At 50.1% G+C, this 27,325-nt stretch overlaps 1 protein-coding gene across 1 annotated transcript; it reads left to right on the top strand.

Moving 5' to 3' along the window:
- The first annotated feature begins 19,195 nt into the window (after positions 1 to 19,195).
- TRIB1 (tribbles pseudokinase 1) lies at positions 19,196 to 27,103 on the top strand. The gene is made up of 3 exons (XM_003782345.3): positions 19,196 to 20,087; positions 22,063 to 22,355; positions 24,766 to 27,103. Exons 1-3 carry the CDS (start codon positions 19,728 to 19,730, stop codon positions 25,229 to 25,231), a joined length of 1,119 nt encoding a protein of 372 aa, XP_003782393.1. The 5' UTR covers positions 19,196 to 19,727; the 3' UTR covers positions 25,232 to 27,103.
- Positions 27,104 to 27,325: the final 222 nt, after the last annotated feature.

Genomic DNA, 27,325 nt, shown 5'->3' with positions numbered 1-27,325 from the left:
AATAAACAATTCATAAGTTTAAAATTGCGTGCTGTTCTGAGTAGCATGATGACGTTCCTTGCTGTCCCGCCTCCTCCCAGGCAGAATGTGAATCCTCCCTCTGCCCAGCGTTTCTACTCTGTTCATGCTGCCTTCATAGTTAGCCACTTAGCTGTCTTGGTGACCAGATGGGCCAACAGGGTTCTGCAGTGCTCAAGTTCAAGTCACCCTGCTCTCTCCCTCTCAGACAAGGTGGAGCTGTGCCCTCTGGGCTTCAGAAACGGATACCTCATGTTCCCCACACCCTCCCCTGTCTGTGCCCTCTACCCAGGACCTGCCCCCTCCATAGCCTTTCTGCTCTGCAGTTACTCACACGGATTCCTGGGCAGGGAGGGCAACAATGGGCCACAATCAGCCTAGTGTTTCCTGAGAAGAACCGGCAGAGGGGCCCTGAGTCACCGCAGGGCAGTTCCACAGAAGGCTGGGTTTCCCTCCCTTCTCTCCAGCCCCTCCCCTGGATCTCTGGGGGGAAGAGAGGCACTGGACTGGGGATAACAGGGTTTGAAACTTGACTTTGTAGTCAGACAGTTACTGACGTGCTATGGGCAGATGCCAACCGTGCCCCTTTCCAGCTGTGTGACCTTGGCTGTTTTTCTTCACCACTCAGAAACTCCTTGGACAGAGAAGGCGATGAGTCCACTGTCTGGGTCTGGGAAGTGTGAGTGCTGTCTCAGCTGCAGAAAGCCTGCCACACGGAGGGGGCTTACAACAGGATGGGCCCGCAGATGGTAACCGGTGCAGTTACAATGATGACGCTTATGCCAACGATGAAGGCATTTGGAGCAGTGCTCTGCAGATGTGGGAGGTGATCAGATGGCCCAGGAAACTCAATCCTCTATGCCTCCCCCCAAACGTGGGTACTGCCCCAGTTCAGGGGACCCTTACGTTGTAAGTGACTTAGGCCTCCTGGACACTGGCCTCAGCAGGGATGGAACCCACCTAAGGGATGTGAAACAGGGAACTCGACTCCATGGCTGGTCGGGAGGTGACAGGGAAGAGGCTCTTTTGAGGGAAATCGCTGCTTTGGGACAGCGATGAGCTGCAGAGGTCCCCCTCTACCACCTATTCAGCCTGTGCACCACTTACCCCAGTTCTCAATGAAGCAGCGGCCAGTGCTGGCCCTGCGAGTGTCACTTACTGTTTGGGGGCTGTCTTTGCTGGGACAATGACGATTGTCCCTCACCTCAGAGGAATGTATTTGGGGCAAGGAAGGGAGAGGCCTTAGTCTGCCTCAGGGCTCCCTGTTCCCTGGTGGCAGGCTCAGAGCCCACTGAGAAGGATGAAAACCTGGCTAGAAGGTGTGGAGGGTACATTTCTAGCAGTTCCACTCAAAGCATTTATTGAAAACATAACTATGTCCATTTCTCCTTTTATCACTTGTACAGCTCTACAACAGGCCCATTTCACATAGGAGGAAGCAGAGGCTCAGTAGGGAGGTGCCTGCGCCAGAACTTGGGCTTCACCTCCAGCTCTTCTTACTCAGTGGCAAAATTGAGTTTTAGCTTAAATTTCAGTGAAATGAAAGAAAAAAAATCCCCTCCTATTCATTCAGTCTCCCTCCGACGTCCTGGTAAATTACAAACTGTCCTACCCCGGGTTTTATCCAAGCTGAGCCCTCAGCCTGGAGTTCCTTCTAAGCCAGCACACCCTACTTTGCCTTGAAGATTTTCTTTAGGTGTCCCCTTCTTCTTAAAGAGGCCAAACAAAGAAGCCTCTGGAAGAAGCAGCAAGTTGAATTACCAGGTGTCCTCAAACTACAGCCCACCTAGGACATTTATTCAGCCTGTCGGGTGTTTTTGCCGCCTCTGCCTGTCCTGCTTAGCAGCCGACTTGTCCTGGGACCCGCAGTCTGGCCCTCCAAAGGTCTGAGGGACAGTGAACTGGCCCCCTATTTAAAAAGTTTGAGCACCTCTGACCTATTCTTAGAAACTCTCCTCCACAACATAGAGTAGAAAGGGAAGTGAGGGGCACAGCTGTCTCCCCCTCCTCGTGCCCCCTGCATATGACTTAAAGGCAGACACTGCTGTTAGCCTCACGGTCATTTATCCTGGTGCCCAAGAGCTGTTTGTGGGATGAATCCAGGAGAGGTAAGAGGAGGGAGACCGGCTCCTCGGCTCTGCTCCCAGCTGCCTCAGCCTCTGCTGACTTTCCCCAACACACAGATGATAGTGCAGGTGTGATGTGGAGAAAGTGAGTGCACACCACTGGTTTGTCAGAGACCCCTCTTCTAAGCTGAGAGGAGCCCTGTAGACAAATCAGAGGAGAGCCTCGGACCACGCAGAGGGAAACCTGGGCTGCAGGCTTTTCATATCCTCATTTGTTCCACCCCTCATGGCAACCCAGTGAAGGAGGCAGACTGTTTGATGCCCGTTTTACAGATGAGGAAACTGAGACCCTAGGGGGCTGCCATAGGACATGTGCAATCACTCGATGTACAGCTGGTAAAACCCAGGGCCCCACACACCAGGCCTGGTGATTCCACACCCCTGTACCTTCCAGCCTCCTGGGAAGCACAGAGCATACACTCCTGATACTGCCTGACCCTTGTATCCCCCTGAGCACCCCAGCCCACAGCCCTTTTGTCAGGAAAGACCCCCTCTGCCTTGCCCTTTTTCTGAGCTCTTGGAAAACTGTCTCCCTTCCCTTAAGACTCCATACTCCCAGGGCCAAGCTTCAAGCTTGACACACAGATGTCCCGTGAAGTACCAACCTCTGATCCCCAGCAGCAATGCTGGGTCAGATGCAGAGCAGACTTGTCCTGCAGACCAGGACTTGAGTTCTTCCCTGACTACTCCACGTGTGACAGTCACAATTCCTTAACTAGCTTGTATCTTCTTTTAAAAATTGTTATTATGAAACGGTTCAAGTCTATATATAGGGGATGCCATTTTAGGAAAGGAAAAAACCATTAAATTTGTAATACTCAAGTCACATTCGACTTATGCAATTATAAGAGGTGCACAAGCATGATTTGTATTCATCTTTTGTTATCGGTATGTAGTGAGTATTGCTTAAACCAGTCATGATAACCCTTTCCTGCTTTCCCAGGGCCCTTTGTAACTAGAATTGGCCACATGACCCAGTTTGGGCTATGTGGTAGGGAGTCTCTGGCAGGCTTTGAACTCTCACAGACTGTCTGCAAAGGTGGCCACAGCCTCCTCTCTCTCCTCTGCACCCACCCTTCTTTGCAATGTGACTCTACCATTTCTCTGTCAAGAGAAGGATTTATTTCTCATCCTTTGAATCTGGCCTAGTCTGTGATTTGCTTTAACCTATAAGATGAGGTGGAGGTGACACTGTGGGATTTCCATGCCTAGGTCTCCAGAAACTTTAAAACATTTTTTTTTTTTTTTTTTTTTTGGCTACCATATGCTAGGAGGTCTCAGCTAGCCTCCTAGAACAGGGTTGGCAAACTTCTTGTAAAGGGCCAGATATGAAGGCTTTTTAGGGTCTTGGTCTTGCAGGCCTTGGTCTCTGTCACAATACCTCTGCTAATAATAGCACAAAAGCAAACATAGATAATATGGAAAGGAATGAGCGTGGCTGTGTTCCAATAAAACTTTATTTACAAAGACAGCTAGCAAGCCATTGTTGGCTAACCTCTGCTTTAGAGAATAAGAGAGCAGTGGAGGGAAATAGCTTCCTGTCACCACTGTAATAAATGATCACAAACTAAGTAGCCAAAAACAATACAAATGTATCATCTTATAATTCTAGAGGACAGAAGACCAAAATGGGTCTCCCTGGGATAAAATCAAGGAGCTGGCAGGACTGCATTGCTTCTGGTGGTTTTAGGGGGAGAAGCCAGTGCTTGTCTTTTCTCTAGCTCATAGAGGCTGCCTGCACTCCTTGGCTTGTGGTTCATGTCTGGCAATGGCAACACTCAGATTTCTGCTTCTGTGCTCATGTCTCCAAGTGCCAGCATCCAACATCAGAGATGTGAGTGAGGCTATTTTGGACAATATAGCTCCCCACCCTGAGCCATCAGCTGACTGCTGTGGCATGAGAGAGCCCAGTTAAGCATAGAAGAGCTGCCAACTGATCCCATCTCAACCTGCAGACTCTCAAACTTGTCAGCTAATAAATGGTTGTTGTTTCAAGCCACTAAGTTTTTCAGTGGTAGTTTATGCAACAATAAATAACTGATATAGGGACAGACATCAACAGCACCACCATTTTGTCTCGCTCTCTCCTTTTTCTGCCTTAAGACTGGATGTGATGTCGGAGCTGTAGCAGCTGTCTTGCAACTTTGAGGGAAAGACCAATGGAATCAAGGTATGACTGGCTGTTACATCACTGTGCTGTCAAAAGAGCAAGAGCTCTTGTTTGGTTTTGAATGTCTTTTTATGTGAGAAAATAAACTCCTGTTTATTACAACATGATAATTCCTGTTACGTGCAAAATGAAGAACTTCTAATTAATATATGGCGATTTGCCGGGCCTCTGAGGCAGCTGGGAAAGAATCCAGAGTAGCCAAGAATTAGATACAGAAATTATGTTTGATGGTGGAAATTTGTGACCTGGGTCCAGGCGTGTTCTGTTCCCTCCTCTGAACCTTGACATGCTTTCAGCACAAACATCCAGATCACATCCTTCCGGGGGACAGAACTTAGAATAGACTCCAGTGAAGAATGCCTGGAAAGGCACTTGAGTCCATCCTCAGTGATAGGACCCGGAGCTCTTGTCCCTTTGCCATGTCTTCTGTGAAGGGAAGTGACTCATGGTGGTTATGAAACTCCAAGGCCAGTGTGTATTTACATTATTGCCCTCTCACTATCCTGGCCAGGAAGATTTCCAGCTTGAGGTAATTCTCCCAAGGGAATCTTTGCTGGGACTGAGGAGTGGCTGAAGGGGGTGAGACTCGACTCGGGGCAGCGTTAACAGAGCACAGAGGTGAAATCCAGGTACTCGTTTCAGAAGGAAACATCCCAAAGCATGTCCAGGCCAGTCTGAGTCCTCTTCTCCTGCTTCTTTCTCCTTTCTGGAAGCTTCCAATTTAATCTCCGCAGAGAGAACCACCAGCCACACACACACATGAGAAATCTGTTATCTCTTTTAATTGCCAAAAGCTCTGTTCTTCTCCATCTTGCAGATAATAGTAACAGCTAACACGGATGGACTGCCTACCATGCGCCAGGCCTGTGCTAAGAGCCTTACTTACAAAGTCTACAGATGAGTTTTAAATGGCTCTTGTTACAGACACACAAAACAGCAGAGAGATGTTAGGTGACTTGTCCAAAGTCACACAGCCTATAAGTAGTGCAACCAGGATTGTGACTCCAGAGCTTAAATTCCTAACCATGCCTCTGTCCCACCTGCAGAGGAGGAAAGAAAGCTTGGAGAGGTTAGATAATTTGTTCGAGTAGTAGAGCCATGATTTGCACTTAAGTGAGCCTGGCTATCAGTCCTTGTTCTTGTTTTCTTCCTGTCGCCCCGTTGCCTCCGGCATAGGCCCCAGCTGTGGAGAATGAGTACTAGCCCAGGATACTGAAGTCAGATTTGAGCCTCATTTTTGTGGTGCAATCATCCAATGACCTTGGATAATCAATGTTTTCCTCCGTAAATTGAGACTCAGGTGTGCCGCTCCCAAGCACCTTGTGAGGATTAGGAGGCAGAAGAGCTGGTGTGCCCATTGTTTTTCTAGTGCCCCAGCCTCAGGGCAACTGTTTTGCACCAGCATCTGACCTGCAGGGCCTGGTTCTGGCAGCCAAGTGAGTTTGGGGTTTCCTGGTGCTGTTCAGAATTACCTCCCTCCATAAAATGCTCAGGGAGGTGAGGGTTTTGCAATCGTTTATTGCATCAGGGAAACTCTCTGAATAGCCTCATTCTACCCTTTTGGCCTGCCCAGGTGCTGGTTTACCCAGTGGGGGGTGGGGCACTCAGGGAGAATATGGAGGTTTTCTTTCCCATCGCCCAGACAGTGCCTGTAGTAGGAATACTGGGACTCTGGATTTACCCCATACACGCCCCAGAAAGTGCTAGAAGAACCCCAGGAACCAGGCACCAAAGCCAGACTGGGGAGCAGATAGGATGGGGGAAATGGGGGTGCACATAGGGGTCAGGCAGCAGCTCCCCACCCTACCCCAGGAGCTCCCAGTCCTGCCCTGCTGCTGTAACCGAGGGCGCGGTGCACATCCTCTCTGAGCCAGGGATTCTCATCTGCAGAAATGGAGCCATAGTTACTCGTATCTGTTAGGACAATTACAAGGATGGGGAAGGCCACGTGCATGTAGCTCCTCACTTTTCACATCAAGTCCTCAGTGAACACTGTCGTGATCACTGGTATTATTTTATGGCTCCATGTGGCCTATTTGACCTCAGAAACACGAGGAAACTCCAGCCCTGCCACTGTGACCTTGAAGTCAGTCTTCTGACCTCCCGGAACCTCATCTTTGCCATGAGACTACACCCAAGTCCGAGAGGCAGTGGTGTGAACTCAATGAGGAGCGGCCGGAGGACCCACCCCAGTGCCTGGCGCAGAGGAAGTGCCTGTCAATGGTGGCCTTTATCCCGACTCGGCCTTGGATGGGACTCTGAAGGAGGCAGCGCTCCGGGAACAGAGGGAGCGATTGTGCAGAGGTGAAGGGGGGCCTCCCCACACAGGGCAGTGAGAGTCCTTGCCTGCTGGGCCGGGTTGAGCCCCACTTCCACTTTATCCCCATGGTGGCATTCATCCCTGCAGCCTGGGAACCAGAGGAGGGGCGGTCCCTTCCAGCACAAGGCACCCTCGAGATTTTCCCATGCCCTCTGTTTGCTCATAGCTTCCCACCCAGGGGCCTATGAAGTATTTTTAACCCTATCCTGCCCCCCTGAACCATTTTCCCATAAATATTGTTTGAGATGTGAACTCAGAAGAGATGATGGGACCTCTTGCTGTCACTGCTGAAGGCAACAGGAGGTGCCCTCCCCCAGCCAGGGTGCACTGGAGCTGCCAACTGTGCGCCTTTCTGCCCAGCTCTGTATTCACTGACCTCACGTGAGTCACGCCCAATGGGGCCATGGTGGGAGTGGTCACACCTCAGAACTCAGACCTTAGAAGACTTACCAGCACACACTGCTCCCAAGACCTTGGGAATGAGGCCACTATCAGAGTTGAAATCAGAAATACAGCACACACGGGAAAAACCTGGGGGATGGCCACAAAGGTGAGATAGAGGGTTAGGGAGCCCCCCCAAACTCTAGCAAGGTGAACTGGAGTAACTTCCAGAGAAACAACTGGAGAGTGATGATAATTTGGGAAGCAGAAATCTAATGAAATGGTTGTTCTTATGTTAGTTTGGAGAGAGAAAGGGGTCTGCCATGAACAGACAGGGAGCTGGTCAGAGGATGCGGAGGACATGGGCAGTGCCCACCTATCACTGGCATTGCCGTCCGTCTGCCTATCCCATCACCTTCCTTTTTTCAACACCCCAACTTCCCTGTCCCATGCAGCCCACACTGGGAGTGGGCTGGATTGATCTATTCCAACTACCTGTTACATCAGTTCGCTCCTGCTGCGATAGCAAAGTCCAACAGACTGGTTGGCTGAAACAACGGAAATGTATTTTCTTCCAGTTCTGGAGGCTGGAAATCCAACATCAAGGTGTCAGCAGGGATGTTTTCTACTGAGGCCTCTCCCCTTGGCTTGTAGGTGGCTGCCTTCTCCCTGTGTTTTCCTGGGGTCCTCCCTCCGCCTGTGCCATCTGTGTCCTAATCACCTCTTTTATAAGTAACACTCAGACTGGATCGGGCTCACTCATGTGGCCCCGTTTTACTTTTATTACCTCTGTAAAGGTCCTTTCTCCAAACACAGCCACTCTGGAGGTTGGGGCTTCAACAGGAATTCTTGGGTGGAGGAAGAATCCAGCTCATTGCCCTAGTAATTGAGCTAGGCAGGAGCACGTGATCCAAATCCGACCAATGGTGCGAGAGAGAACATCTGTTGTGCCGGCCTCTAGGAAAACTCTCTCCTAAGGGAAACCCAAAAAGAGATGTTCTCCTCTGCCTTTCAATATTGTCTCACTGAGATGGGATACCAGGTCCTGCTACGGCCAAGTGAGGCCAGTCCTGGGGGGAGCCAAGACCAAGGATGGACACAGGAATTGCTTCCTCCTCGGGCTGGTGCATCAACCAACTCTGGAGCCTCCCTGAGTTGTCCTGTGGGTTTCAGCAGGTCTAAGCTGAAGTTTTGGTTACACTTGCAGGCATCCTAACTGCCCACTGAAGCAGAGATGGGTAGAGGCCCACCTACACCTGCTGTCTCTGCCTTCCTAGCCTCATGTCTAGATACCTTTTCCAGCTTGACTTGTAGTTAGGTGAGACTGTTGTGTCCTCACCAATGTGAGACATGGAAATGTGAGTGGAGGCCATCTGTGTCACTGCCGGGCTGAGTGGGTATGCCTTCTTCATGCTGTCATCATCTGCCAGCCAGCTGGAATCTGGATGTGACTGACACCTGGTCTTGACCATGCAGAAGAAGTGCTGGAGCCCCAACCTGGAAAGACCTTGTATGCCTAAGTTCTGCCAACCAGGAAAGGTCCCCTCAGAAGTGAAGCAGACTTTTGAATTCTTTAAACCACCTTCTTTTGGCTCTTTCTCACTGCAGCAGGAGAGCACAGCTTGCCATAACTAATAACATGGTCTTTGGAGGGAGGAGGTAGAGGGTGGAGGGAGTCTTGCGAATTTCATCAGAAATGTATCCTAGGATGACTTTTCCTTTAGGGACAGAGATGGCTCAAGCTACCCTGGCTGAAAAATATTTCATATCCGCCACAATTGCAGATTCCATTTGTACGAGTAACTTTCTGATCATGTGGCTTCCTGTGGGTGGCTCATCCAGGCAGAGTGAATGTTTTCATTGATCTGCTGATGCGTACATCCTGGCCCGCCGGACGGCTGACGGCTGCCTCTATCAGCGTGATTCTCCTGTATATCAAATTCCAGGAACCAGTTCCTGGCTTTGACAGGGCTCCACTCTTAACCAGGACAACTTCAGGTTCCAGAGGCTGACCCATAGGGTCAGAAGAAGTCAGGTTGACCTCTTCTTCCCATGTGTCTGTGTCCCTCTTCTGGCATTGATTCCATTGCTCATGTTACAGTCCCCTGCGCCCCCACCCTTCCTTCCCCATTCTGTTGTGAGTTCACCCAGCACAATGCTGCTGCTAACTTTTCTACCACTGGTGTCTACCATGATGCTTGGCATATAGGAGGACAAATGACTCTGGCCATGCACAAGGATCCCTTCCAGAGCCCAGTCCGGGTGTATCCCAATATGCAAAAGGTCTTAGGCAAGTTTTGGTGAATCATATTGTGTTTTATATGAACGAGATAAGTCCTCCCTCTAACCCACAGGTGAGACCATATGTCACTTCACCCCGTAGCTTAAGCAAAGGCATTTGCCCTATAGTTTCTTAAAGAGAAGGAGCAGAGGAAGGATAGAGTGAGCCTGGGGAAGTGGAGAGATGGGAAGAAGAAAGCACAAGTGCCTTGCAGTGGGCCAAGCTTGGGTTTGAATCCTGATTCCCATGCTTTTTAGCTGTTCGACTCTGGGCAAGTTACTTAGCCTCTCTGAACATCCATATCCTCGGCTGGAAAATGGAGATAATAATAACCATTGCGGGGCTGTTGTGAGGATGTATGAGGTAATATATGCAAAGGACAGTGAGTGAAATTAAGTCAGCGTTCAGTGTCATTGGTGGTTCCTGTCTGCAACAAAGGCAAATAATGTATGCATGTGGGGACAATGCCCCCTCTGCACAGAAAGCCAGATTTGTGTCTACCAGGTTTGCATGAAGTGCATGATGGCATGTTGACAGCTGTCAGTTACTCAGACCAGAAGACAGAGATCTCCATGCTTCAAACATTTGATGACCAGGAGCAAATCACTCCTTTCACGCTTCAGATCACCATCTACAGCCCTCCCCCTCCTCAAGAATACTGCAGAAGAGCCACCTGTCTAGAGGTTTCTTGTTTTGTTTTGTAAAAGAAACCCCAGAAACCAAGCAGTACCGGGCATGGGACCTGGCTTCCTTTGAGAATGGGGGTGGGGGGAGATCGTCTTGGCTGGCTGCCACCACAGCCTGGTGCCAGCTGAGTGAGGGAAAATGGTCTGTTTGAAGAGTTGAGATGAGTTACTTCAAAATAGCCTGCAGACCTCATATCAGATCATGGTGGGGTGGGGACTTTTTTTTTTTTAATAAGGAAAAGGAAAAAGCAGCCTGAAGGACATTTGTGTGTGTGTATGTTTTTGATGAATGCTTTATGTGTGGAGATGAGTCACTGGTGTGGCAGAGCTTATAAGGTCTGTGCACAGGGGCCTCCCTGAATTCTGGAAGATGATTGAGGGTATTCCAGGGCAATTATATGTGTGTTTAAAAAATGCCTTTTTCCTCTCAGCTCTGCTCATGTTGCTCCTGGCAGGACATAACAGGGCATCTCTGGTCAGCAGGGCTCCAAGTGTATGACTGCGCAGGGCCGAAAGCTGGCCTGCACCCTGTCCTGCTGTGGGGAGCTTCCCCTCCAGAGGAAGGGGTGTCCTTTTCTAGTTAGCATCAAAAGGTGTCCTGTGGGCTGGGGAGGCTCTCCCAATTCATCTGGAATAGTTCTGGACTGTTTAGTTCTTTACTGCTGTGTGACAAACCACCCCCAAACTAAGGGCGTGAAGCCATTCTGTGAGTCAGAACACACAGGACATGGGGCTGGGCTGCAGTGGCTCTTGTCTGCTCTGTGATGACTGGGGCTGGAACATTCACTCCCAAGGTGGCTTCCTCACTTTCCTGTCTGGTGGCTGGGCTGGGACAGCAGCAGGACAGGCTCAGCTAAGTCTGTCACCTGGAGAGACTACTATGGCCCAAGTGTCCAAATGAACGAGGCAGAAACTGAATGGCCTTTTATGACCTATCCTCAGAGGCCTCAGAGTGTAATTTTTCATTGTGCTCAATTAGTCAAAGCAGTCATTGCCCACCCAGGTTTAAGAGACTCTCCTGCTCAATGGGAAATTGTAGCAAAGAAATTGTGGCTATATTTTTTAAATTATCAGAGTGGTCTTCTGAGTTGGGCAGACAGGAGGAAAGAGGGAAGGTCCTTATGTCTAGATCACCCTGCCTCCCTTTTGGGTTGAGGGGAATCTGTTTCCAGGCTCCAAGTCCCTTTTTGCCATCTGGAAGGTCTCATGGGAAGTAAGAATCTCAGAGGAGCATTTCTGGGGAAGCAAACTCAAGGTCTCCAGGGTCTAAGCTGCTAATGTAAATGTGGGGTGGTGGGTGTTAGACAATAAGGAGCAGTGAGGACTGTGGCAAACTAGACAGTATGTGCCTTAATTCCCAAAGAAATCATTAACACTAAGAGGGGTTCACAAAACATGGCTGCAGATTAGATTTGGCCTTTGCTTTGTGGCTCTTAACATTTAATAAAAGAATTTGTGTCAGAGAGTGGTGCCTGTGGCTCAAGGAGTAGGGCACTGGCCCCATATACTGGAGGTGGTGGGTTCAAACCTGACCTGGCCAAAAACTGTAAAAAAAAAAGAATTTGTGTCAGAGATAGATGGGACCTCAGAGATTATCGACGCTGCTGCTTTTCAAACTTTTTTCTCAAAATCGTTAGAAACTTTTTTCAATCAAGAGCTTATAGAAGAAGTAAATGATTTAGAACATTTAACAATAACTGGAATGGGGAGCCCAGAATCCCACATCAGCTTTCTGCTTTTTCCTGGGGGTGTTAATACAAACCTATAGGGTTCCAGAGAATCCAGTTTGAACGTCACCATCTTTATTTAAAAAAAAAAAATAGGCCAGGTGTGTGGTGGCTCATAGGTGGGTGGGATGTGGGTGGATTGCCTGAGCTCAGGAGTTCGAGACCAGCCTGAGCAAGATCAAGACCCTGTCTCTACTAAAAATAGAAAAACCTAGTCAGGTGTTAGGGCAGACACCTGTAGTCCCAGCTACTGGGGAAGCTAAGGCAAGAGGGATACTTGAGCCCAAGAGTTTGAGGCTGCTGTGAGCTGTGACCCATAGCCCTCTCCATGGGTGCAACAAAATGAGGCTCTGTCTCAGGAAAAACAAAAAGAGAGAAAAGTGAGGCCTCAAGCAGAGAAGTGACCCACCCAAACTCATACTGTGAGCTAGTGCAGAGTGGGGCCTTGAATCTAGGTCTTTTTTGGCACAAAGATCTGTGCCCTTTACACCAGCAATGGAATGAATACCTTGAGTATGGACAAAGCTTTGCAGCCCATGGTGTTTTCTGCTGGTATTAGCTACCCCCTGGTGTCCTCTGTCCCCCCAGTCCCTTCCTAGCTTACAAGTGATCTTGGTGAGGGCAAGTGACTTGCCAGGTAGTGGCTGAGAGCTGACTCAAGGGAAGCAAAGACATTTCCCAGCCAAATGGTGGAGTGGCTGGTCTTCGTGCAAGAGCTGGGAGAGGAATGCTAGTGAAAATGAACCAGAGCTAAGGGACAAGGAGAGCTCACAGATGAAAGTCACAGCAGATAACTCAGAAGAAAGTGAAGGGTATTCCACCATTCACTCAAGGCAGGTGTGTTGCTGTGCTTGCCCCTGGATCCAAGAAGTCCTTTCCCAGCCTGTCCTTGAGAAACTTCCAGTTGGCACACCGGGTGCCAACACTGGACCAGCCACCATGGAGGTAAGCAATAGGTCGTCCACAGCCCTCCAAGGCCACCTCTCCTGTGATGGCTCTCTGATCCTTTCTTCCTGTCCCTGTGGAGTCACTCCCTTCTTCATGGGCACTGGACTATGGCTGTTTGTATTTCTGTTAATGTTGCCTTTCCCATTCATTCTTTGAATGGCAGGGATCATACTAATTACAGATCAGATCAAGAGGAAGAATATTTTAAAAGCAATGGGTGCAGGAAGAGGCAGGTGAGAGGGTCTTGGCCAACCTCATAGGAGTCCCTGTGGGGGGACCAGTGCCTCCTTTGGACCTGGGCAATCGCCCTAGCCCTCCATGGCTATACCCTTCCCCACTGGGCAGGGGGATGGGGTACCCAGGACCCCAGATTCCCCTACCCCGGGGGCCCAGAACCTATTTTCAGCTCTAGGAATCTCTTTTATGGGTCAATTTTCCCAAGGTGACCTGTAGACCCTGCTGTGTGGACCTCTGGGTGGTCATGGGGAGGTCAAGGGGCTGCACTGCTGGATGTGTGTGTGTAAGACGTCAGTTGGGATGTCCAGGGTGTGCCCTGGAGGTCCTACGTAGTGAGGACTGAAGCTGAGGTGGGAAGAGAAATGGAAACAGGTCATAGACCAGAAGACTCCATTTGTACTGTTGTTCAGCTCCCCACACCTTAGGGTAGGGCTTCTGAGGATCTAAGGCTTTCTGTGCTCTTGTATTAAAGGAAGATAAGTATTTGGATGGAATTTCTTCTCACTAGGAGATCAGGGTGATGCATAAAGTAGAAAAAGCATGGCTAGGATTCAGGCCAAATAGCGTTCCAATTCTGACTTTACCACCTTCTAGCTGTGTGACCTTACAAAAGTTACTCAGCCTCTCTGAGTCTGTTTGTGCATTTGTACAAATGGTGGGATTAATAATTACTTTTTAAGACTGTTATAAACATTAAACAATAGGGAAGTAATAGAATATAGCAGGAACACAATAAACATTTCTTTCCCAGCTTTTGAAATCTGTCTTCACATTTTTTAATTGATTTTTTTCATTTTATAATTTGGGTTGAGAGCATAATCAACCTGATGTGTACCTTCTGCCTATGAAGCTTTGTGTATGGTAAAGCAGGGATATGGAAACCGGGAACCCTGGCCTCTAAGAATGTCCCCATATGTATGTATGAATCTATTTATTTATTGAGAGAAAAGGTCTTGCTAGTTCACTGCAGCCTCAAACTCCCTGAGCGCTAGTGACTGTCCTGCCTCTACCTCCACCTCCTGAGTAGCTAGGATGATGGACATGTGCCAACACATTTGGCTATTGTTATTTTTTAATTTTTTATAGTGCTGGCATCTTGCTATGCTGCTCAGGCTGGCCTCAAGCGATCCTCCTACCTTGGCCTCCCAAAGTGCTGGAATTATAGGTGTGAGCCACCATGTCCGGCCATCCCCCATTTTAGAATGGGTAGAGTGCTCAGAATCTTCCTAGCACTGCTGCCATGAATGAAAATGCTGGCATGAATGAAAATGAATCAAGCCAGAGCTCATCAGTAGCCCAACCTTGTCCAGAAAAAAATCAATACAAGTCTCCCCACATTACATAATATGTCAGTTCCTGAAAAGTTGCAGGGAAATAAATTTTTTTCCCAATTCAATACACAATGAATATCCAATGTCAGTCCACCATTGTGCTAAACCACATACACACACACACACACACACACACACAAAATCAGCCGTGATTCTACCTTTCAAGCACATAGTACACACACCAAAGGAGCTTGACAATGGGGTCATGTGGTAGACTTCTTTTTTTTTGAGACAGAGCCTCAAGCTATCACCCTGGGCAGAGTGCCATGGCATCAGAGCTCACAGCAACCTCTAACTCCTGGGCTCAAGTGATTCTCTTGCCCTAGCCTCCCAAGTAGCTGGGACTATAGGTGCCTGCCACAATGTCCAGCTATTTTTCGGTTGCAGCCGCCATTGTTGTTTGGCAGGCCCAGACTGGATTCGAACCCGCCAGCTCAGGTGTATGTGGCTGGTGCCTTAGTTGCTTGAGCCACAGGCGCTAAGCCTAGACTTCTTATATAGCAAAGAACTTTTAATATGGGAAGAATTACTTCCTAATTAACATCTTATTTACTTACATATTTATATTTGCCCACTTAGATTTTAATAGTAAAGGCCTTTTTCAATTCTGGCATATGGCAAGACTTTAATAATAGCTATTGACTAAATGAATATTGTTCAAAATTAAGGCATGCCCATATCTGATTATCTCTCACATTTGTGTATGGGTGAATAATCAAAAAATACTGTTCTTACTTATGTTTGCACCTCTGATTCCATAAGTACCATGTGGGGGAGGAAAAGCAGCCCTTCACCACGCCTGCTTCACAGGTGACATAACAAGACACCTAGAGAACAACGGGGGTCCTCAATTCAGTACCTGAAAAGTCTGGGGTTCAGCTCAGCTGTTGCCAAAGGGCCACGTCCATCCTCCCAGGCATGTAGGCTGGGGGCCCCACAGGTTAAGCCCCTGCTTTCCCCAACAGCCCCACACCCTCTCACCTCCGAGGGCTGGACGTCTAACTCCCAAAGTCTATGCCCTACCTTCCCATCCTCGTCTCTGTCCAGAAGCAGCTTCCCCTCTCTCATCTAGGCTCTCTCTGTGGTGAGCCTCTGCACTTGAGTGCAGTTATTGGGTTGACCCTGTTTTCTTATACTTTATTTTTTTTTTAAGTCATTTGTACATAGATGATGAATACATTGATGCCATTGTGGGATTCAATGTGTTGATTGTTTGTACAAATTGGAGTGCTTACATCCTACTAATTACCATATTGGGTTGACACTTACTAAGCTCCTCTTTTATCACGGACCCTGAGCTGGGGCTGCTAGCCCATGACTGAGTAAGATGTAACCCCTGGCCTCTGGGGACACAGTTGAGTGGAAAGAATCAAGAGAGTTGGATAGAGGATTCCACAGCACCAGGAAGGATGCTGAAATCTGACTGCAGATGCTGGGGAAATCTGGGTGGTGTTTTGAAGGATGAGTAAGAGTTCATTAAATTGGCAGGGGGAAGGGGGAGAATCCTAGAGGGAGGGAACAACGCAGGCAAAAATGCAGAGATGTGAATGGGCAGATGTGCTTGGGGCCTTGCCAGGAGCAGGCACAGTAGGGCGGAGGTGAGGAGGTAAGAAAGGTGGGGCTGGGAAGAAAAGCAGGGCCTGGGAGAGAATAGACTTTCCCCTCCTCTGGATCTTGGATCCCTGTAGGGGTTTAGCCCAGGGCCTGATATGATCTTTCAGATGTTAGTAGAATTACTCTGACAGCTGTGTGGGGAATGGATTGAGGGGATGAAAGACACACTTCATTTTGTGCCCTACTGTGTCTCTAGCACTTAGTAGGAGCACAGGCAAAGAGTAAATGCTCAGTGTTTGTTGAAGGGATGAAAGAGTGGCTTGGTGGGGAATATGGGAGTACAGAGGGGGCTGGACATGGACAAGGCACAGGGTCGGGCAGGGAAAGGGAACCCAGGCCAGGAAGTTCAGCAGAAAGGATTTCACATGGGGAGCTAATTCAAAGGTATTGAAAGAGCAGCAGCAAAACAGAACAAAACATGGTACTGGGAGAAACCCAGATTAGCGACATCAGAAGATGATGTCACCCTGAGGCTGGAGAGACCAAAGTAGTGTCACCAGCTCCCTGAAGCCAGAGTCCCTGGAGCAAGCTGGGACCATGAAGAGGAGTGTCAGGGAGGGGTGGGTTCCCCAGGAAGCAGCATGTGAGGTGGAGGCGAGCATGCAGGGGGTTCATTAGAGGAGGAAGGTTTCCTCCCGAGGGGAGAAAAGGGACGAAGGAAGGGGCAAGACTGGGCAGAGAGAAAAGCTAGGCTGTGACACAATCTTAGGAAAACATCAATTGACCCCATCTGGGAGCTCTGAAGCTGAGATGCTTTTCAGAGGTGGCCTGAGTTGAGCTGAAGGGACAGGACCTTTACTTTCTCATGATTAGCAGACATTGGACGTGGAGTCCTGGGAAGGGAGTGTCACCTTGGGTGTGGTGGCTCTTCTCAGTCAAGGCAGCTCCTCCTATGCACTTCCTGCAGTCATGGAAATGGACCCTGCAGGCCCGAAGGGGTATCTGGGCAGAATATTGCAGCAGCAGCCACCATGCAGAAGCCATAGCTACAGGCTGCCAAGGGGGGCTAGAGTCAGAGTCGAGACAGGCAGCTGCCTGAAACCAAGAGATGGAACAAGTAGCCAGGGCATCCTTCTCCCTCCTAACCTTCCTCCAGGGCCTCATGCCGGGCAACCTGGGCTGGAAGCCAGTGGGCAAGAGAGCATGGGAAACAGAGCTGACAAGGGCCAGCCCGGGGGAGCTGAGCAGGGGAGGGCAGGGAACAGTGCTGAGAGAAAACGGGTCTAGGATGGAGCCAGTGACTGGCTGTGGGAGATAGGAAAAAGGCAGATTCAAGGTGCAATGACTGTCAGCGACTTTAGTCCCCTCCTTCCGGGGTTGGTGGGGGCTGGGTGGGGGCTGGGTGGATGGTATAATGCTTTTCTGGGAAAAGGCAGAGGAGGGGGCACACCTTGGAGGAAGATGCTCCTGGGCCAAGCTGAATTTGTCATTCAAGTGCAGATCCCCTTCAGCACAGCAGTGGAGCCCTTTGTGTTACCTGCCATCCTTGCAGCTCCCCGTCCTGCCCTAGTCCTGGAGCCTGGCCTGCTCTTCCTATACCCTTGGCTTGGCCTGGCCACCATCATTCATACTCACCTGGAATAACTCCTTCGCAGCCCCACACATCAGGCCAAATACTTCTTCTAGATGGTGTCTCTCTAATTCCTGTTTCCCTACAAACTGTAATCTCCTTTGCCAGCCCCCAAGAGTACTTGGGAATGTGACAAGCTATTTAACTGCAAGGCTTTCGTTTCTTCCCCTGTGAAACGGGGCAAAAAATAATCCTATAGGGTGCTTCTGACACAAAAGCAATACATGCATAGTGCTAAGAACAGTGCTCAGCATATAGTAAGCCTTAAAGTTAGCTATTGGTATTATTTTAATTTTCATCTTCTAAACACCAGAGTCCAGCCATTAGTACATGCTTAATTAGCACTTGTTGAATGAATGTAGAATTAATAAGGAAAAGGATTTATTCTTGGGGCTTGACCTGGTTTTAGAAAATTAAGTATTTAGCAGAAGTGCGAGAAGGACCTTATCTGAAAATAATTATCTACGTTGGGTGTCCAGGGACTGCAAACTGACCCGGTTCTCTCAAAGAAAAAAAAAACAAAACGACAGATTTTAGAGTTATTTTCATGAAGCACTGTGCAGGCTCTGGCACACATTTTAAGCTCACCCAAATCACACCGTATGAATACACGCACGCCACCTGAAAGGGTTGTCCGCGTGCAGGCAACATCCTTGGCGGTGTCCAGAAAGGCTTCTACCCGCCCACCCGGGCCCTAGACCCTGCCGCGCGTGTGGAGGCCCAAGTGGGGGCAGGAATCTGGCTGTGGCCACGTGGGCCCCTTCCGCCCGCTCCCCACATCCTTTGTTTCCCACCAGCCCTGGCTCAGGAAGCTCTTTCGGCGAGTCACCGCGAAGGGGCGGCCCGGGAGCCAGGAGAAGCTATTTCCGTGCAATCCGGGCGGGCGGCAGGCGCGGGAGGGGCGTGGAGGTGGAGGCAGCGCAGAAGGCCCAGTGTTTGCTTTTATTTCATCCAACAGAAGGTTCTATTTGTGGAAGCGAACAGACGCCGGGGATTAGAGCTGGGAGGGGGCAGGAAGAGGAAAAAAAAAGCCACAACCACTACCACGCACAGGTCTTCCCCGGAACTACCGCGTGGGGGTGAATGACTGATTCTGGAATTCATCACCTTCCTATCCCCACCTTCCTCCGGCTGCAGCTCAGCCTTGGTGGCGCCCACGGCTCCAACCGGAGCTCCCCAGGCGCGGGACGGTGGGGGATCCCCGGGACAAAAGGCGTAAACGCCGGTCTGCAGCGAGCGGCGGGTGCAGAGGACCATGGAGCGCAAACCCGCCTAGCTCCCGCAGCCCATTGTGCTTGCTGTGAATGAGGTGCGCGCACCAATCAGCGGGCACTTCTCCCCGTGGCCACGCCCCTTCCCCGGGACCCTTACGTCACGGGAACTTTTCCGCCGCCCCCTCCTTTTGCTTCTCGCGCAGTGTCCGGGCCCTGCTGGAGGGTGCGCGCCGCCTCCTGCCAAACCCAGCCTGGGGGGCGTGTGCGCGCGCCCAAGCCAGTCCGGGACGCGCCACCTGCGCCCGAGCGCGCGCCTCCTGGAGCACCCCCAGCTCTCAGGCCAGCCCCTACCCTCCACTTCCAGCTCCCCTCCCCCAACCTCCCTCCCTCCCTCCGCTCCGGTGACTGCTCGCCGGGCGGCGGGGCTGGAGTCGTCGCAAGCCACCTCATTGCACAACCCGGCTTCCCAACTGTTTACACAGGCCGGCCTGTGAGTGTATGTGTATACAGCGTGAGTCACCGGGAGGCGGAGGAGGTGGAGGAAAAGGAGAAGGAGGAGTGCACTGGCCGGGATCGGTGCGGCGCACACACTCACTCACACTCAGTCACTCTCTCCGAGCGCGTCTCGCTCGCTCTCACACGCCCGGAGCCCAGGGGCGCGCAGGATCCCCAGCGCCGCGGAAAAGTTGCTCCGGCTCTTGCTCCAGACTAAGTGTTTTGGGAAGTGCATTTGCTCTGTGGCTCTAGCGAGCTTGCTGAATCCTGTCCTCAAGGCTCTGGACCCCGGGAACACAAGCTGCCGCTGCCGCCGCCTCCAGGACTGTCGGCAGCTTCGGCAACAATAGAGGCGCCCGCCCCCAGCGAGCGGCCGGGAGCCGGTGCCCGCGGAGGTCCGAGGACTCTAGCCGGCCTCGGTTCTCCGGACGCACGGCCAGCACCAGGGAGCGGCTCCTGCTTTGCCCCCGGTGGGGGTCACGCCAAGTCCCCTCTGCAAACTCCATCCCTCAGGCTGGGAGAAGTTGCGGCGCGGGCGCCGAGCCCACAGTGCCTTCCCGCGCGGATCCGGGGACTTAGAAAGCCGGGGCCGCTTGGTCCCAGGACAGGATGCGGGCCGGTCCGGTGCGCTCTGCCATGAGTGGCGCCTCGCAGCCCCGCGGCCCGGCCCTGCTACTCCCGGCCTCCCGGGGCGCCCCGGCCAAACGCCTACTGGACGCAGATGATGCGGCGGCTGTGGCGGCCAAGTGCCCGCGCCTCTCCGAGTGCTCCAGTCCCCCGGACTACCTCAGCCTCCCCGGGTCGCCCTGCAGCCCTCAGCCCCCGCCCGCCGCACCGGGAGCCGGCGGGGGCTCCGGGAGTGCCCCGGGACCCAGTCGCATCGCCGACTACCTGCTGCTGCCTTTAGCCGAGCGCGAGCATGTGTCCCGGGCGCTGTGCATCCACACTGGCCGCGAGCTGCGCTGCAAGGTAAGCGCCTTGGGGCCAGGACCTTGCGGCGGTCGGGGCCGCGGGACGCCGTGGCAGGCAAAAGCCCTTGGAGTCCATCCCTCCGGCCTTAAAACCAACGCTTGTGCAGGGGGCAGGGAGGGTGAGGGGGTTGAGTCGGATCTGGCGGACTGAGGGGTTTCCTTTGGCGATTGAGAGGTAGTGTAGTGTTCAGTTGCTTTAGCTCTATATTCCTTCCCTTAGTGCTCAGTTTAGTGCGCGGCGCTCCATATAAGTTGTGGAATTGAAATGGATTCCAGGGCCATACCATTCTCCTTCTCTCATTCTCCACCCTTACCCCCCACCCCCCGTGTCCTAGAAGGACACTGTGCATTGGGTGCCTCCTTGGAGCTTGGAGCAGCTGGCGGCTCTCTCGCCGGGGTTTCACGGCACCCGGGCTCAGCTGTAGGTAGCAAGGGGGTGGGAAAACCGTACCGGGCTCCTGCCTCGGGGATTCCGCCCTGAACCCGCGCTGGGACAGGAACACCGCCCTCCCAAGGGAGCGGTCTGAGGGAGTCTTCCAGCCGAGGCGGGGGAATTTGCCCGGAGTAGAAATGGAAAACCCACTCCAGCTAGGCACCCTTGCCTCGATTCATTTTATTTTCCGGCCAGAGATTTTCATTTGAACCTTGGGATACTCTCCAGGAGGAGAAGATAACAGCTTCTAGAAACAGGATCCGCCGGGTCCTTTGCCAGCTCCCAAAGACGCAGAACGTCCCCACAGGCACTCCACGGAACCCCTCCGGCTGCTCCTTTCTCCTGAAAGATAGGATCACCCCCAGTTCAAGTCTTGGGTTTTCGGCAACTTACCTGACAGCCCCCCCCACCCTCCAGTGTCAGGGCTTGCTGCTGCCACCTACTGTCCGACCCGAATGAAATTCCAAATGCATAATCAAGCCCAGTTTAAAGGGGGGAAAAATCTTTTCTTCTCAATGGCTGGGGCTAAGAGCTGTTTTGGGAAAAGCGTGTGTGTGGTAGGATGGGGTGCAGTGCCGGGGGTAGCAGGGACATTTTTCTCACTGGTGCTAGAGCAGCCAGGCTCAGAGGTGGGGTGGGTCTGGCCATTGTGCAACCCCTTCCAGTTCCTCCAAGCAGATAATAGCTGGATCCAGATGGTGACAGCCCGTGTGTCACCGTTTCCAGTTGAGACTAGGATATGAGTAACTGGACTAAACAAAAAGCCCTTAAAGAGACCGGGCATCTTCTTAGAAGAGATGCTCCCCATTTCTGTGACTGGAGAGGGCTGGGTGGGGTGGGACAGGGGAGGAATAAACAACCAAATTCAAAAGCGGTCGGAAGAACCCATATCCCTCCTGTGGGAGTTGTAACCGAAGGCTGCTTACATTTGAGTCAGACTATAGGCAGGTTGCTTAAGGCCACGGGTTGTCACAGTTGCTCCCTCCAACTCATCGGTTCCGTCTGACTAATGACAGCTCTGCATGTTCTCTGGCCCCTGCTTCCCCTTGGAAGCTGCAGAGTCACCACATTCTCTGCCCTCTCTGTGCTGAGCACTTTGGGTCTGCAGGACACTCACGCATGTTCAGGAACAGCTTTTCAGCTCCTGGAGATGCCAAGGGGCCCCTCTGTCAGCCACTCACTAGCGGGTTGCCTGCAAACAAGGAAGGACCAAGAAGGGTGGGGGCTCTGCTTAGCTCTCAGGAGCTGATGGTCACACGAAAGACGAAACGTGTATAGAAAGACAGTTCTTTCGCATCATCTCTGTGAAAGTGGGTAACCCTTTGAGTGTCTGCTGGCCCAGAGCCTAGGTGCTAAAGGATTTAGGGTGTCAGGGGCAGCTGGGCTGAGAAAGCTGGGATGGCAGGGATACAGGAGTGTGTGAGTGAAGCTTACTGTCATCCAGAGCCTACCGATTGGGAACTTCTGCACAGCTCTCTAAGGGGTTTGGGAGGCAGCCTCTCTCTTCTAGCCCTCTAAACAGGCCGCCTTTCCTCTGCAGGTGTTTCCCATTAAACACTACCAGGACAAAATCAGGCCTTACATCCAGCTGCCATCACACAGGAACATCACTGGCATTGTGGAGGTGATCCTTGGGGAAACCAAGGCCTACGTCTTCTTTGAGAAGGACTTTGGGGACATGCACTCCTATATGCGAAGCCGGAAGAGGCTGCGGGAAGAGGAGGCTGCCCGGCTCTTCAAGCAGATTGTCTCAGCCGTTGCCCACTGCCACCAGTCGGCCATTGTGCTGGGGGACCTGAAGCTTAGGAAATTCGTCTTCTCCACGGAGGAGAGGTGAGTGGCCACCACAGCTCCTCCTGTGGCCTTTGGAACCAAAGTGAAGTTGCAGGTTGTGCACTTAGTTGCAGTGTGCTGGTGCAAAACGAAACCAAGGGCTCAGTTGTCCCAGATTTAGTATTTAGGAGTTCTGCTCCCGAGGAGTCACGGCCAAGGTTGGTTTATTCTGTACTCTCTTGGATGGGTCCTGGGGGCACCTTGGTGCTTCTGTAGGATGGCGTGTGTTGACAGGGTTCTTAACCCATTTTTACCCCAGATTCAGGTTTATTCCCTATTGTTGTCAGAAAGGTCAGTCTTCTGGGGTGCAGCTATCAACCCACCCTTCACAATATTGACTTCTAGGGGAAGTGTTCAAATTTTTACTTACACCAAGTGCTGTTTTTTTACCTAAGAGGTATCACAGGCTATTGGGACTGACATTTTTGCAGAGCCCTGCCCGCTTCCTTTTTATGGCATTCGTGTCCCATCACAGGCTGGGTCCTCTACACTTTGATCATGTCCTCTCATGACTTTTTAACATCATGTTTGAATACATCTTCAGAAAACAGTCATATTGAATAGTAAATGGATGTTGGCTAGCACTGATTGCTAAATATAGATCATGGCTTACCTCATAAAGAACAAGATGAGCTTGATAAAAGAATAATGAGGCATTAAGATTCGAAGTTGAGGTTTCAGATAAAAGAATTCAGGAAGCTGCATGGGATGGACCGTATCTGATTTTAAGAGGTGGACCACATCCCTTATGGAAAGATTAAGAGCAGTAAAACACAATTGTGGAGGTGGGAAAGGGTTATTTTGTTGTAAGAGGAAAGCTTCTCCTACCTGTGCATTTTTACCTTTCAACTCCAAAGCATACAAAAAAGTACAGGGCTGAGTTGCTTTAAAGCATGACTTTGTATCTGTCCTTGCAATAATTATTGAAACATCCTGATTAGCAAAGAAAAGCAAACTGCAGTGAAGAAGTTTCCAATTCCTGGAACATGATCCTTTGATATGGTGATGTGTTTTCTGAAACATGCTTTACACACCTCCTTGCTGGCTTTTGAAATCTGCATTGCACAGGCGAATGTCATGGGCATGGGGGTTTGGCAACCCAAGGGTTAAGCAATGGCAGGCTGACGCCAGTCGTGTAACTAGCACAGGTGCAGGGTTTTAGTACTACAGCAGCCAATCAGGGGCAGACAGTGTGGGTTGAGTCATATTTTCCGTTTACAGAACCAATGGGTATTTTACATAACGACAGGGAGGTCACGCTGAGGACATACCGAAGTTAGCACATGTATACTACACTCCAGGGAACAGGAAGGCAGGAAGAAGAAAAAAAATACCAGACCTTTGAGAGGAAAAGGGATTGACCCATCAGCCAATACCAAATGTTTGCATTTAACTTCACAACAAGTGACTTACTGAAAACAGGGCTATTTCAAAGAAGCAGGGACAGGCAGGCTGCCACCGGATATTAGAGGTTCTCCACGTGGCTTTGGGCTTTAGGGGATCCAGGAGACTTGGGTGGCTGGCTCTGAATGAGGAGGCACCTGCAGCTTCATAAGAGAGCCTTTGACTAAAGGATTTTCAGACTTCAGTAGTTTCCTGAACAGAGACCTCCACGTAGAATAAATATGCTGATGAGTTGAAGTGCCATCCTGGGGGTTGTGTGCACCCATGGAGGAATTAATTTCATTAATTTGAGGGGCCCTGTGTCCCTCAAATCCACCAGCTATTTTTGTTTGTTTGAATAACATCTCCATCCAGGCTAAATGTTCTTCGCAATTAAACACGCCAATAAATATAATTAACATTCCTTGCAACTTTCCCATCATAATTATCATGTCTTGGGCCTGGGTGAACAAAGTTCCCTCTGTGTGTATGTACCACTGTGGGTGCGAATAACAGTGACTTTGGGCTCTGTGCTCTTGTAAGGCAAAGTGTGCATCCAAGTAGCCCTGACAGGCAATGGCATGGTAAGAGCGAAGGCTGGCTTGTAGAGTACCCAGGCCATCTTAAGAAGTGGGATATACTGCTCTTCCCTTCTGGCTTTTGTAGAAAATGTCAGCATTCCCCTGAGAAAGGCTCCCAGTTCTGCCTTGTGAACTTGGTAAATTGTGTAACCCCATTAGGATATCTCTTCTAAGCCCTACCATTATGAATGCTATTTGGGGCTTTGCATCATACCCTCCACCCCAGGTGCTCTCTTGATACTTTGTAAACTGTAAACGTTTATTGCAGATGGTGTTGGTTTGTGAAATCACCAGCGCTGTGTGGTTGCAGGGCCCTAGCTGGATGAAGGGGTAGATGGCATTCCTTGGGCCTTTGCTGTCAGTGCCTGTGGGCGCTGTTATTGGGAAGCCTTTGTTTTTCGTAGCAGCTGGTCTGGAAATAATGTCTTGGTTCTTCTCTCCCGCAGAACCCAGCTCAGACTGGAAAGTCTAGAAGACACTCACATAATCAAGGGGGAAGATGATGCTTTGTCAGACAAACACGGCTGCCCAGCCTACGTGAGCCCCGAGATCCTTAACACCACGGGGACCTACTCGGGAAAGGCTGCGGACGTTTGGAGCCTTGGGGTGATGCTCTACACCCTTTTGGTTGGACGATACCCCTTTCATGACTCAGACCCCAGTGCCCTTTTCTCTAAAATTCGACGTGGACAGTTCTGCATTCCCGACCACATTTCCCCCAAAGCCAGGTGCCTCATTCGCAGCCTCCTGAGACGGGAACCTTCTGAGAGACTCACGGCTCCTGAGATCTTACTCCATCCCTGGTTTGAATCCGTCTTGGAACCTGGATATGTTGACTCAGAAATGGGAACTTCAGACCAGATTGTTCCAGAGTACCAAGAGGACAGTGACATTAGTTCCTTCTTCTGCTAATCCCAAAAACCTCAGAAACCTCATAATTCTCACACATGGCATTTCCATTTCTAAAGATGGACAGGCCCTTTGGCGTGGTGCCAGCCAGATATGTGACTGTTAGCTGCTGAACTCAACATGGCACCTCCTCTTACTTGTTGGGATGAGTGACTTTTGATGTGAGCAGCACACACTCGGACTGGCTGCTCTGCAAAGTTGTTTCCCTTCTTACGGAACCCTCACCAACTGTCTCTTTGTCAGATTGGAGGGATGTGGATCTTTCGTAGGGGAGCAAAGAGTATGGACATCCTCCGCTGTGTGGTCAAATGTAATGAACTTGAACATTCAAATGGGAGAGGAAGCAAATCGCACAAAGGCGTTTTGGGCAACAGGAGGGTGGCAACTAATTTAGGCCAATAATCCTGCCATCTTGGAATTCGTCTTTGGTAGCTAGACTGGCTACCACAGCTTCTCTGATGGGAAAGTTCTTTTTTTGGTTTGTTTTAACACTCATCTTTTCTTCACACTCATGTTTTACCAGTGACTCTGCTCCGTTTTGGGAGCAGACTATCTTTAGTTGCTCAGGAGCCTGATGGAACCATGAACCTAGACTCTGTCCTTTGTTTCCTACCAAGACCTCATCTGCACTAATGCCTTCTCCCTGACCTTGACACTCTTCCTGTGTAGCTACAGAAGCACTTACTAGCTAACATGGAAAAGTATCACAAAAGATTCGATCTCCCAACTATTTTCAGAACTCTGAGCTCAAAGAGAGAGACTACAGATTTTAAAGAATAATTAAGTTCTCCCCCAATATCTTAGTACTTACCTTTTCCCCAAGACCATCTCAGGGTGGTGCATTTTATCTGGGAGGAGAAAGATGAGGAGACTCCTACCCCTGCTCTCCCAAGAGCAAACAATCTTTGTGCATTGAAGAAAGTAAATTTTGGATAATCTTAGAAGACTCTCAGACTAACTTCCAGAATTCTACTTTAACCCCTCCCAGATGTGGTCTTCGCCTGGTATCGTGTGTGCATCTGCAGTTTTGCATGGTGGGTTGTTAGTATTTCCAGTGTGTGGTTTATGAGTACATCTGCATACGTGGCTTCTGGAGTGAAACAGCAGGCCCCAAATCCTTAAAGTCATTAGGGACTTTAAAAATCATCTGACCCCACCTCTTTCTTCTTTCTGCCACCTCCCAATGCAGAAATCCCCTCTTGAGCTTTTGAAGGTGGAACTCCAGCCTCTGTTTGGATGCTTCCAGAGATGGGAATTCACTCCCTACAGCAGATAGAGAAGCTGCAACTTGTACTAAAAAACAAGTTCAGTTGAAATGTCAGTAACTGTCTAAGACAGTGCTGAAATCAGGTGGTTAAACGGGTAAATAAAACATACTGTATTTTGAGAAATGGCACAAAAACAGGCAGTCATCTATAAGGGCTATGCCTAGACAAACTACTAACATGCATTGTGAGAATGCTGTGTATACCTCACGTACTGTGTACTTTGTACATATATTGTACCTTTTATACATATGTCTGATATTGTTTTGTTGTTTTGGCTCTGAGGCTTGTTTTGTTGTCTGTGTCTGTCTGAATAACCTGCGTGTCTAAAACCACGTGAAATGTGAATGATTATTGGCAATATTACCTTGACGGAGTCATGGGACTTGAAGAAGAGGGAGAACAGAGGCCTCTGTCGCACTAATGCTCTTGTGGTTGCTGACTGTTGTATCTGTGATACGTTATCCAGCTAAGGACTCTGGGCTGGCAGAGGCTTCTGCCGGGAAAGCTAGAAACACTAGATTCTTCCTGTACATATGTGTATATATGTGAACAGTGAGACGGCAGTTTCTGACTTGTAGAGAAATTTTAATAAATCTGGTTTCGTAAATAGGGGTGGTGAATTTCTTTTTTTCTTTTCTTTTCTTTCTTTCTTTCTTTCTTTTTTTTTTTGTGAATTTCTTTTGAGCCCCATCTGCCTCGGCGTTTTTTTTGCAGTTTCATGCTCTGGTGCAAAGGTACCTGACCTCATGACTTATGGTCTGGGGTGGGGGTGAGGGGGCTTGGGGAAGATGGAAAAGTAGACAGATGAAAATTATTCTATATGACTTTT

Source organism: Otolemur garnettii, unplaced genomic scaffold, assembly GCF_000181295.1.
Source record: "Otolemur garnettii isolate 467f Iridium unplaced genomic scaffold, OtoGar3 scaffold00004, whole genome shotgun sequence".
In the NCBI taxonomy this organism is placed as follows: domain Eukaryota; kingdom Metazoa; phylum Chordata; class Mammalia; order Primates; family Galagidae; genus Otolemur; species Otolemur garnettii.
The sequence above is the reverse complement of the archived record's forward strand: the minus strand, read 5'-3'. Positions and strand labels throughout refer to the sequence as shown.